Below are 13,425 nucleotides of genomic sequence, written 5' to 3' on the forward strand. Positions count from 1 at the left end.
GTGTCCCATGTGGGCTGCAAGGACAAACCACTTGAGCCATCACTCACTGCCTCCCAGGGTATGCATGAGCAAGAAGCTAGAATCAGAGGTGGAGGTGGAACTTGATCCCAGGCCTCCCAGTATGGGGTCTGGGCATCCCAAGTAGAGGCTTAACTACTGTACCAAATGCCCATCCTTGGTTTTACATTTTTAAGTGGCTACCAAAAAATCCAAAAGGATATTTTATGACAGGTGGCCATTCACATTTCAGTGCCTATAAATATTTATTGGGACACTGCCCTGCTTATTTATTTACATATTTGTGTGGCTATTTTTGCACTACAATAGCAGAGGTGAGTATTTTTGACATATGGGCCACAAAGCCTAAAATATTCACTATATGACCTTTGGTAAAAACAGCTTTGTTGAATCCTGAATAATGCTATAGCAAAATAATCTTTACAGCAAATACATTGGTGCTTATTTTATTTTCCTGCTTAATACCCACTGTCCTTGGAATAAAAACCTAAAATTTTATATGGAGACCATAAAATCTGATGCTAACACACTGCTCCAGCCACGGGTCAATAAACCTTCCCCTTTCTGTCCTCTTAAATGTTCTGTGTGTGTTTTCTGTGCTGTCTTTAGACAGGTTTTTTCTGCTTGGAAACTATGACTCTTATTCCCATCCCTAGATCTAACTGAAACTCATTAATAAAATTGAAGGCAAGGCCATTCTTTCCCCCTCTGTAACATCTCATGCTTCTTTAGAACATGATCCTATTATTTTTAAAGATTTATTTATTTGAAAGGCAGAGTTACATAGAGGCAGAGGCAGAGGCAGAGAGAGAGAGAGGTCTTCCATCCACTGGTTCACTCTCCAAATGGCTGCAATGGCTGGAGCTGCACCAATCTGAAGCCAGGAGCCAGGAACTTCTTCCGGGTCTCCCGTGGGTGCAGGGGCTCAAGCATTTGGGCCATCTCCTACTGCTTTCCCAGGCCATAGCAGAGAGCTAGATCAGAAGTGAAGTAGCTGGGACTTGAACTGCTGCCCATATGGGATGCTGGCACTGGAGGTGGCGGCTTGACCCACTACGCCACAGTGCCGGCGCCGGTTCTATTCTTGCTTAACTCCAAATACCTTGAGGACAAGAACCATGTCTATCTTGTTCACAGTTGCATGTCCAGGAACAAGCTCAGTGTTTACCATAGAACAGGTTTGGCATACACCTTGGTTTACCCAGTATAGTCTGGGACTCTGGGTTTATGCATTAGTCAAAGCAAGTGTTGATCATGACCGCTTCACTCTCAGGCCCACAACTCTCAAAAGTGCAAGTTTGGAAAATTATATATTACATGTAGCAGATGCTCAATAAATACTTTTAGGATGACTCAAATTAATAGAATATCGATGATTTAAAGTTCAAATAATCACTACCTATAATTAGCAGGACATTTTAGAATTTTGACACTCAAGGAAAAGGCAACAGATGAAAAGCAAGCACCAAAATTTAGTTTCAGAAACAACATTCAGGTTGTACCCCAAGTTTATTCAATTTCTTTTAGCCTTCTCTATTCATAGGGAGGACAATTGATTATCTTGAAATGTGGAATTATCTTCAATGGCCGAAAGGAATTGTTATTTCCTGTATACTTTAATTACTGAGGGTATGTAATGGTGTATGTAATAGGAGTCTTCAAAAAGTTCCTAGAAAATACACATGATCTCTTAATTCCATTTTTTTCCATGAAATTTTTTGAAGCAGACTTATATAGTGTTACCAGTTAGCAAAAAGTGTTTAAGCATTTGGGGGTGGGCCTGTGATGCAGGGGTGAAGTCGCAGCTTGGGACACTTGTGTCTCATATCAGAGTGCCTGGCCCGAGTCTGGGCTCCCGTGCTTCCAGTCTAGCTTTCTGCCACTGCGTACCCTGGGAGGTAGCAGGGAGGGCTCAAGTACTTGGGTCCCTGCCACCCACACGTGAGACCCAGATGAAGTTCTGGGTTCCTAGCTTCAGCCTGGCCCAGCTTTTGGGAAATCAATCAGTACATGGAACATCTCTGTCTCTCTGCCTTTAAAAACAAACAAACAAAACTGAAAATAAATTTTTTTTAAATTAAAAGTTTTTTGTTAAAATGCAATTAATCATATTGATATTGTTATATTATTGTGCTTAGGATTACTGATATTAATAATATAGGCAGGATGTCTACAGAATCAAAATTTACTTTTTCTACTGTCTTGCCAGCCTATGGAGGCTGTGGGGAAACTAGTTCTCCTGAGACACCTGGAAATACATTCTGAGAGTAAATAATTAAACCCAGGGCGTAAGAGAGATCTGCCCTCATTTCAAATTTTGAGCTTTAAAGAGACAGAATGGCTTTCAGGTTTATTCCTAAAGTGCAGAAGGAGGTGGCTTGTGTTAGATTCAGAGATAAGGTGATAAAGGAAGCTTTCTGAATGGATACGGATCCACACTTTCCAAATGCTGGTACATGTCATTCCATCTCCTATTTTCAGAATCAGAAGGGAGTCCTGTTCCTTAGGTGTGTTAGAAAAAGGGAGATTAAAACACTTTATTGGGTGTATTAGCACAATGTCAGCCTGAAAAAAGCTTGATCAGACAAAGACTAAGAATTTAGGACAAGTTGGCTGTATCCCAATGGTTGAATCACTGCATAGGATGGACACCCAGGTCCCATATTGGAGCATCTGCTTTGAGCCCTGGCTACTCCACTTCCAGTCCATCTTCCTGTAACATGCACACCCTGGGAAGCAGCAGATGGTGGCTCCAGTGCTTGGGCCCCTGCCACCCATGTGGGAGACATGGATTGATTTCCAGGCTTACCCGGCATTGACTTTGTCTCTGTCTTTCAAATGAAATGAAAATAAATAACCAATTAAAAAGGAATATGGTTTTAAAGAAGAATGTAGGATAGAAAAGGAGGTTCACACAGGCAGACTTTGATCAGTAGAGAAGTGTATGGAGATGGGACAGAGATGATTCATCAGGCCTCACCAAGGTCACAGTAAATTACCCCTTGGAGCTGTCTACCTTTGCTCTGATTCCATGTTTATTGTGAAACTTTTTGATTACTTTTCTGACTTCCAAAGTATTCAGGTGCCCTGGGTGGCAGAATGAAATATTTATTTTTCTCTTTATTTTTAAAAGACTTACTTATTTGAAAGGTAGGAATGACAGACAGGAGAGACAGGGAGATCTTCCATCTGCTGGTTTACTCTCCAAAAGCTCACAACCGCTGGAGCTGGGCCAGTCTGAAGCCAGGAGCCAGAAACTCCGTCTGGTCCTCCCACATGGGTGGCAGGAATCCAAGCATTTGGTCCATCCTCTACTGCCTCCCAGGGAGCACATTAGCAGCGACCTGGATCGGAAATGGAGGTGAGACTTGATCCCAGGCATTCTGATAAGGTCTGTCCCAGAATCTGGAAGATTTCTAGAAAGGAATATTCAACTTCTATGCTTAGTATATTTTCAGCTACATGAGTATATACAGTCTGTGAGTGCGGCTTATGTAAGTCTGCCTCTCTGAGCCTGCTCTGGGGCACTGACAGCACTGAGGCCATTCTCCAGAGAGTAGTCAGGTTGCAAAGCCAGTGTCACCTCTGGGACTTTTTGGGAAGTGACTTTCAGGCTCCTGCTGTGGATGGCTCAACCTTACCAAATCCTCTCTTTCTTTCATTTTTTTTTTTAAGGTTTATTTATTTACTTGAAAGTCAGCGTTACACAGAGAAAGAAGTAGAGAGAAAGAGGTCTTCCGTCTGATGGTTCACTCCCCAGTTAGCTGCAACGGCCAGAGCTGTGCTGATCTGAAGCCAGGAGCCAGGAGCTTCTTCCGGGTCTCCTACACGGGTGCAGGGGCCCAAGGACTTGGGCCATCTTCCATTGCTTTCCCAGGCCAAAGCAGAGAGCTGGATCGGAAGTGGAGCAGCCGGGACTAGAACTGGCACCCATATGGGATGCCGGCGCTTCAGACTAGGGTGTTAACCCACTGCACCACAGCGCCAGCCCCTGAATCCTCTTTTTCTTTATGCCACTCTCTAATCCTCATTTTTTTGGAGTTACTTGGAATTCCAGAAGTTCTTTGGTAGTAGTATAAATCAAATAAATGCAACATTCAAACCTACCTGGAAAAATTAATGTAAAATTGCTATTTTAGTCACATATGCAGTATTGTCACCTGGAAGTGTAGATGTATTTTTATTCTTATATTGCTCCCCCTCCTCTACCTTTGTGGTTGGCAGAACTGCTTTGCCTGTTTTCCCATGATCAGTGAATCATTACCATCTCCTACCCAGGCAGAAACCTGGGCATATCCTTGTTTCTTATCTCTCCTTTGCCAGCTGTGAGTGTTGGTCACCAAGGACCTTATCATTTCCATCTTCAACCATTATGATAGTCTCAAAGTAGTAGTAATTTTAAAGGGGTGGCTTTTATATACACAAATCTGAACTTTTAACTTCTCTGTGAAACCACTAGGTGGATTTTTATAGGTGGACAATGTGAAGTCTGTACTCTTAGCATAGATTACAAGTTTATGGCTGAGCTTCTATCTCCTTCCCTGTTGCCTCTCACCTTCCCTACCATCCTCCCCCAGCAGACACACTCTGGCCCGGGTGACCTGGTCAGCTAGGCTGCTTGACTGCCCTGGGTGGTTGCATTTGCCCTACAAATGCTCATCACGTGCTCATCTTACTTGCTTTTTAAGCAGCATTTGACACTACTGTATGCTCCCTTCATTTTTTTAAACATTTATTTGAAAGGCAGAGTTACAGAGAGGCAGAGGCAGGGAGAGGGAGAGAGAGAGAGAGAGAGAGAGAGAGAGGTCTTCCATCTGCTGATTCATTCCCCAAATGGCTGCAACAGCTGGAGCTGAGGCGATCCAAAGCCAGGAGCCAGGAGCTTTTTCACTTCTGGGTCTCCCAAGTGAGTACATGGGCCCAAGCACTTGGGCCATCTTCCACTGCTTTCCCAGGCCTTAGCAGAGAGCTGGATTAGAAGTAGAGCAGACAGGACTTGAACTGGTACCCTTATGGAATACTAGTGCTGCAGGTTGCAACTTTACCCACTACACCACAGAGCCGGTCCCACTCCCTCCATTTTTTTTTTAGATTTATTTATTTATTTTTTAGATTTATTTATCTATTTGAAAGTCAGAGTTATACAGAGAGAGAAAGAGAGGCAGAGAGAGAGGCTGGTTCACTCCCCAATTGCCTGCAAAGGCCAAAGCAAGGTACCAGGAGCTTCTTCCTGGTCTCTCATGCAGGTGCAGTGACCCAAGGGCCTGAGCCATCTTCTACTGCTTTCCCAGGCCATAGCAGAGAGCTGGATCAGAAGTGGAGCAGTTGGGACTTGAACTGGCATCTATATGGAATTCTGGCACTGCAGGCAGCGGCCTTACCTGCTATACCACAGCGCTGGCCCTGCTACCTCCATTTGGAAAGGTCTTCTTCCCTTGACTTCTATGACAAGATGCTTTCTGACCTTTCCTGGTACTTCTCCAGTATTTCTCTTAATCTTTTTTTCTGGTCACTCCTCCTTTACTTACCCATTTCATGTTGGATTTTCTTTTCTACGGTCTATTTTCTCTCATAAGCCTACTAAATTTAGCTTTGCTCTGTATCCAGTGGTTTGCTGTAAGGAATTTTATGTTCAGCAAAAGAAGTAGATAAGGCTCAATTGCAATGTTTTTTTCTCATAGTTATTTGGTCAGTATAGTACATTAAGTGTATTTATCTATAATTTCAGTCAAGAGAATTACAATAAAATGCTAAAAGCACTCTTAAGAAGAAAAAAGGTTGATTTATTTGAAAGGCAGAGTGACTGAGAGGAGAGACAGAAAGACATCTTTCATTCATTGGTTCACTCCCCAAATGGCCACAACAGCCAGGGCTGGGCCAGGCTGAAGCCAGGAGCCTGGAACTCCAAGTAGCAAGGACCCATGTTATCTTCTGCTGCCTTCCCAGGTGCGTTAAAAGGAAGCTGGATTGGAGGTAGAACAGTTACAACTTGAAGTGGCACTCCCCTATGGGATGCCAGGATCACAAGCAGTGGCTTTATCTGCTGTGCCAATACAATACAAGCCCCAAGCCAAACACTCACTTTTAAATAGTGGCTGATAGTCCACATGTGAATGAGTGGTATTGTCTAATGTCACTCTGTTCTCTCATTCTGCCATTGTATAAAATGATCAGATTTAAAACATCTTTTAAAATTTATTTTCTATTTTACTTGAAATGCCGAGAGACACAGAGAGATTTTCCATCTGCTGGTTTACTCCCCAAATGCTTACAAAAACAGTTAAGTCTGGACCAGGCCAAAGCCAGGAGCCTAGAACTTTGAATCTTCTACATGGGTCTCAGGAACCAAAGTATTTAAGCTATCATCTGCTGCTTCCCAGGGTGTGCACTGAAGGAAGTTGGATTGGATGCAGAGGAGCTGTATCTCAAACCAGGCACTCCAATATGGGATGCAGATGTCCGAAGTTGTGTCTTAATCACTGCAGCAAATGCTTATGCCAAAAGGATGGATTTTAGCAGCCCCTGAAAGATCGATCCTTGCAGTTAGTCAAAGTAGCACTTGGCCTGTCTACACATTTTACTAAGTTAAATGGAATGACTAGCCAGAAATTAGGGCAAGCTTTTATTTTTCATTTAGAAGAAAACTTCTGGAAATTTGGAATTGATAGATGAGATTCTTCATAGTGTTTATGGTAGTTTAGATTCCTGCCAGAAAATGATTCTGAATAAGCTAAAGTCATCAGTATTTTTAAAGGGAAGAATTATTGAGTAATGAAGATATTATCTTAAACTTATCATTGACGAAAGATATGCCAGGTGCTTACTGGAATTACTTCACTTGAATAGCTGGCTCTCCTTGCTTTTTCCTGAGATTCTACTTGTAATACTATGCAAAACTATTATCTTGGTAATCCTAATGGGTTAAGGCAGGAATCTGATGGGAACGCTGTGTCAGAACTGTCGATGTGGAAACATGAAGAATTAATAATATTGCTAGAAATGATCAAAAAGTGGTAGCATAGAGAAGAAAATGTAACTAATAGTTAATTTTTAAAATGAAATTAAAATTTGCCAATTGGTGTTTTACATTAATTGAGCATAAGCAAAATACTTTCATTTTGTTTCTAATCTGCGAAGAGCAGAGGAAATTGGGTGTTGTCCCTTTAATAAAAACCTGTTTACCTATCCTCTGCTAGTAGGCGTGGCTTAGGAACCTGTAGAGTGAGGTGTAACTTCCAATTCTGGGTTCTGACCTGCAGCCTTGCAAAGAGTGTTGATACTACAAACCAGGAAGTGAAAAATAATGTGCTTTAAAGCACATTAAAACTTATTTTCTTGTAAGGAAAAAGCTTCTCATAATAAAATTAGATTGAAGCAGTGATTTTATATAGTTGTCATAAAATATTTGGAGCTCTGCTGTGGATGAAGACTGCAGTATACTTAGAATGCAAAGCTTTCTGGGTCAGAAATTGATCTTCTGACTTTTGAGCCTTATCTGGTTACTGCTTGGTTCATCTTTATTTTGTTAAACTGCTCTGTAGGCTGAAACGGGGAGACTCTCCTTCGTTCCCAGGTAGGTGGTCAGCTTTTGTTGATGATTTAGGTTGGTCGTGAAGGTTACTCAGGCAGACTGGTTCTGTGGCTGATTATTGAAAGAACTGTGAACATCAGACTGGGCATGTGTTTTAATGTTTAAATGTTGAGTGTGGCTGTACAGAACTACATTTTAATAACAACCAGACAACTTAGTAGAAAAAGTCATTTTAACAAATTTGCAAATCCACAAGATGGTGAATCAATTAGTTCTGTATTGTTTTCCAGTACCCTGTTTATAGTTTATATATATATATTAAATTATAGATTACATGGTATATTGAAATTAGCTTGCTATTAACTTTGTGACATATTCGATGAAATATTTAAAACATTTATGTAGTCAAATAAAATTGCATTTTTGTTAGTATTCTAGTGATAGTAAAAGTTTCACTTCTTTCACTATTAGGAAGCTTTCTGAATATTCATGATTGACTTATCTATTTGCTTTAGTCTGTCTTTGTAATAGTTTAATACCTATCAATTTAGAAAACTTTTTATAAAAGACCTTACACAAGTGTGTTGAAACATTGCTTACCTCTCTTTGTAAAGTCAGCCATCCTTTTATGACATTAAAAGTATTTCAAAGAGAATGGCTTTGGAAGAATTAGTTAATTAGTAGTATGAGCTGTCACTGTGAAAAAGTTCACAAGTGATTCTACTGGAGTGAAAGTCAGAGAAGAAATGTGTGGGTATTCCTTAAGGATCAAAGACAGTAAGTTCCCTTAACTTTCTCTACCACTTATGATTCTTTTTATTGTTCTTTCTCTGGGTCCTATGCATCAAAAGACTTCTAAGCAGTCCACAAAAAAGTGGTTGTATTAACAACTTAATAGTAGAACATTACTATTTGGTAGTCATACATTATTTTCAAGAGGAGTTTATCAGCCTGAGATATATCTAGTTAAATATAATTCAGCTCAAAACAAAGAGGCTTGCTTTTTTTTTTCTTTTTTTTTTTACTTAGCTTGGATAGATTTATTATAGGTACTATTTGGATCATTTTGAAATACTGATAATAACAATTTTCCCCAACTGCTCTTGTGGAATCCTAGTGCTCTGGGTATTGCAATTTGGGGATTAGTGGCTTAAAGTGCAGATGTTTTGTTCTGAATCTCTGATTTTCCATTAGATGTAATGGAGATCATCTAACAAATAAAGATACCATAACTACTAGACAGAGAAAAGAAAGGAGAGAAAAAAAGTGGTATTTGATTTAAAAAAATTTTTTTAAACTTTTATTTAATGAATATAAATTTCCAAAGTACAGCTTATGGATTACAATGGCTCCCCCCCATAACTTCCCTCCCACCCACAACCCTCCCCTTTCCTGCTCCCTCTCCCCTTCCATTCACATCAAGATTCATTTTCAATTCTCTTTATATACAGAAGATCAGTTTAGTATATAATAAGTAAAGATTTCAACAGTTTGCCCCCATATAGCAACACAAAGTGAAAAAATACTGTTGGAGTACTAGTTAGAGCATTAAATAACAGTGTACAGCACATTAAAGACAGAGATCCTACATGATATTTTTAAAAAATAGATTACTTTTGTATGCAATTTCCAATTTAACACCAGGTTTGTTTTTTTTTTTTTCATTTTCAATTATCTTTATATACAGAAGATCGATTCAGTATATGCTAAGTAAGAGATTTAAAAAACTTTTGAAATAATTTTTATTTTAATTACATGAAATGGTATTTGTTGGGAACACACAGGGAAGAATTCAAGGCATCTATAGACTCTGGCCCCCTTAAATTTATATTTATTCTAGTATTTCCCAACTTCAATTAGGCTGATAAGCTATTAACTGGTTTTAAAATAAATATTACCTATGTTTGTGTATTTATATTTTTGTTTGTTTCCTTATCTCCAGCTGTTTCTTTTCTTCATTTGTGTCTTTCCTTCTGCTCAGCTGAAAACTCTTCTCCAGTACAAAACCTTATCTGACTGCCTTATCCATAGTAACATTTCCTTCCTTTAGACTTTCACATATGTTGATTCTACCAGCATTTTAGCACAGTCAGGTGTGTACTATATCTTGCCTTATTTAACTTACAGGTTACCATGTCTCCTAAACAGTATTATGAGTTGTGTGAGGCCAGAAACTTAACTTCTACATCATTTTTATCTTCCCTAGCAACTAGTGCAGTGATGCACATTTGATAGGCACTACATAAATATCTATTGAATGAATGAGAGATGATGAATCTTGCCAACAATTGCTTCAAGTGTTGCACTGCCTTCCTCTACCTTGCTTAAAAATCCTGTAATTAACTATTTCTATTTCTAGAAATCATGCAATTGGTTATCATAGTACTATTGCTTTTTTTTTGCAATGTAATGCATATGTTATTGTATTTGATAATTTTAACTAAAAATGGTTAAAATATTCAGATACTTTATGGATTAAGAGGATGGATTCTGAGCTGGTATTTAGGACTCTGAATAGGTGATACAATGGTTATGGTAGACAGGTTGGAGTACAGAATTTAAAATGAGATCAGGAATTGCCAGAAACTATGAATAATTATTTTATATAAAAAATTTAAAATTTTATGTGCATTAGTTATTATAGTATACCTTTTAAAATCATCCCTTTATTCTTCATATGAAGTCTGTCTGGTAGACTTTATTAGTCCATTTTTATAGATAAAGAAACCCAGGTAGAGAAAGGTCAAATAACTACCAAAGTCCCACATCTAGTAGCTGTTACAGCAGGTCATTTTGACTTCAAAATGTGACTTTTCGGGGCCTGCGCTGTGGTGTAGGCTACGCCTCCGCTTGTGGCACTGGCTTCCCATATGGGTGCCACTTTGTGTCCCAGCTACTTCTCTTCTGATCCAGCTCTCTGCTATGGCCTGGGAAAGCAGTAGAAGATGGCCCAAGTATTTGGGCCTCTGCACCTGCCTGGGAGACCCAGCAGAAACTCCTGGCTCCTGATTTTGGATTGGTCCAACTCCATCCATTGAGGCCATCTTGGGGTGTGAACCAGTGGATGGAGGACCTTTCTCTGTGTCTCTCCCTCTCTCTGTAACTCTACCTCTCAAATGAATAAATAAAAAAATCTTTTTTAAAAAGTGACTTTTCAATCACTCTGTTATCTTTTCTATTTTTCAATATTCAATGTAATTTTTCTGTCATTTTAGAGCCTGACCAGACAGGAATTCTGGCAACTGCTCCAGCAGAACTATGGCACTGAGCTAGGCTTAAATGCTGAAGAGATGGAAAGCTTGTCACTGTCAATTGAGGACAATGTGCAGCCAAGGTACAGTAAAATGTTTTGAAATGTCAAGATTTATTAATCATTAAATTTAGGACCTACTAATTCTGAATTTCTTTTAATGCATCTTTGGGTGCAGTGTGTCTGTTCTCTGTAGTGGATAGGGTGAAATGTGTGGACAGAGGCTGTTTGTTATGTAAGTAAGCGAATGTAGGATCTACTTTTTTTTGATAGAGTTAGGCAGTGAGAGAAAGAGCTAGAGAGAAAGGTCTTCCTTCCATTGGTTCACCCCCACAAATGGCCACCTCGGCCAGAGCTACACTGATCCGAAGCCAGGAGCCAGGTGCTTCTTCCTGGTCTCCCATGCAGATGCAGGCACCCAAGCACTTGGGCCATCCTCCCCTGCCCTCCCGGGCCACAGCAGAGAGCTGGATTGGAAGAGGAGCAGCTGGGACTAGGACCAGTGCCCATATGGGATACCGGCGCCACAGGCGAGGATTAACATAGTGAGCCACGGCTGCAAATGCAGGATCTATAAGGAAATGTTAGCCAGGTAACTATGTCACCTAGGAGTGCTTAAAATTTGCTTTTAGTGAGCCTTTTTATTAAGGATCCAAAGAAGTAGCTACTAAGATCTCTGAATTCATAGGTTATAATGAGGTAAATTAAATGGTGGATGTTTTAAAGGTGACAATGATAATAATAATATGACTTTTCCTCAAGGATTCCCTAGTGTAATGATGGCTTGTGGTTGGCATTCAGTAAACATGGAATAATTAGTGAAAGGAGCTTATGTACTCTGGAAGCAAATAATTAATGGCCAAAAAGGAGTAATAGACAATGTGATAAAAAAAAAAATGAATAGTGGGGGTGGGATTATTTTTGGCCAATGAGGGTTCATTTAGAAGAGTGGGCTTTTTATTTTTTTAATTAACCTATACAAGTCAATGTACATTTTGCCTATGGTAATTGAGGCCACAGCAACAAAAACAACTAAGGATAATACAAGTACATTAACATTATTCAGCAAACAAACACTATGCTAAGTGAAAGAAGCCAGTCAGTCACAAAAGGCCGCAGTAATTATCAGGAGCTGAGAGGCAGCAAGAATGAAACTAACTGCTAGTAGGTAGAGGGTTTCTTTCTGGGTGATGAAATTAGATGGTGGTAATGGCTGCCCAACTCTGCAGACCACTGAATGGTACACTTTAAATGGGGTGAATTTTCAGATTGTGAATTATATCTGAATGAAGCTGTTATTTAAAATTTTACAGTGAATAAATCTTAAAATGGAAATGTAAGTCTCAACAGGTATACAAAAATTTTACTCATCTAAGTAGTCTGCTAGTTATGCTGATTCTGTTTATATTGTTTCCAGTTAGCATCAATATTTCATAGTATTTTTTAGACCATTGCACATACATATTTTATTAGTTTTTTGTAAAGTTAAACATTTCCATCCGGCTGCTCTCCTTGGAAAGTTTTCTAGTTTCTTTCAGGTTCTGAAGTTGGGTACAAAAGCAATCAATCTAACGCCAAGAGATGTAAATTGTGATAACCAATCCAGTCTGGGCTACCGAGGAGCTGAGAATCCTCAGGCAGATCTTTTTTTTTTTTTTTTTTTCCTTTTTTTTATAGGCAGAGTGGACAGTGAGAGAGAGAGAGACAGAGAGAAAGGTCTTCTTTTGCTGTTGGTTCACCCTCCAATGGCCGCCGCGGCCGGCGCGCTGCGGCCGGCCCACTGCGCTGATCCCAAGGCAGGAGCCAGGTGCTTCTCCTGGTCTCCCATGGGGTGCAGGGCCCAATCACTTGGGCCATCCTCCACTGCACTCCCTGGCCACAGCAGAGAGCTGGTCAGGCAGATCTTTTAACCTTTTGGATCCTCAGGGTACCCACCTGTGAAATGAGGAGGTTGAACTAGGTAATAGCCCAGGCCGCTGCCAACTTGAAGTTTCTGGTCTGTAAAGAAGAAAAGGATAAATAGTTTTGGTCAGCTGCGTTCTACACTCTTGGAACCAGCAAAGCTGTTATTTTCTTCTTCTGATGATGGGCGGGCTTTTTAAGAAAATATGTGGCAGAATCCTCATTCTCTCTTCTTATTTTCATCCTTTGGATCTCTAAAAGAAGCATCTCTGTTTCAAACCATTATTTCTTCAGCTCATCAGTCTCCTTTCTTTTCCTTCTTTCCTGTACCTGCACACCTCCCCCACCTCCTTAAACTCCTGCAGTACCGACACTCACCTGGTGCACCTGTCCCAGGGAGACAGTTGTCATGTTTGGCTCCCTCAGAGCCCTCCCAGTCTTCCTGGCCAGGAGTGACTTCATAGCAGACCTAAGTATTATTTGGGCCTATTAAAATAGGGTGGAAATACTCTAGCTTTTCTGTTCTTTCTTAGGATAAGATAGCTTAAGGCGTCAGACTGCTACTTTATTTTGGAAGAGCTTGAAGTATGTGTTGCACTGATTTTATGAGAATAACAATTGTTTGGTACTGTTGAGTACTGGCAGTTAAATCAATTGTGCTTCTTTTCATATTTAACAGGTTTGTTTTTCTTTATTTTTTTTCCCTGAGAAAGCAGGTGTCAGG

The 13,425-nt window shown here is 40.0% G+C and overlaps 1 protein-coding gene across 10 annotated transcripts in view; it reads left to right on the plus strand.

The window, feature by feature from the left end:
* The window catches only part of GRAMD1C (GRAM domain containing 1C), a 138,328-nt gene that overhangs the window by 79,541 nt on the left and 45,362 nt on the right, over window positions 1-13,425 (plus strand). For 8 of the 10 annotated variants that reach the window (XM_062208302.1, XM_062208293.1, XM_062208311.1 and 5 more), the window contains one exon: window positions 10,765-10,883. In XM_062208302.1, coding sequence (XP_062064286.1) covers window positions 10,765-10,883 — 119 coding nt within the window. Of the gene's footprint in view, window positions 1-3,193; window positions 3,380-7,282; window positions 7,592-10,764; window positions 10,884-13,425 lie in introns of those variants that run through there. The other 2 variants (XM_062208353.1, XM_062208361.1) reach the window with 2 other exon arrangements.

This window comes from Lepus europaeus, chromosome 2, assembly GCF_033115175.1.
Source record: "Lepus europaeus isolate LE1 chromosome 2, mLepTim1.pri, whole genome shotgun sequence".
Classification (NCBI taxonomy): Eukaryota; Metazoa; Chordata; class Mammalia; order Lagomorpha; family Leporidae; genus Lepus; species Lepus europaeus.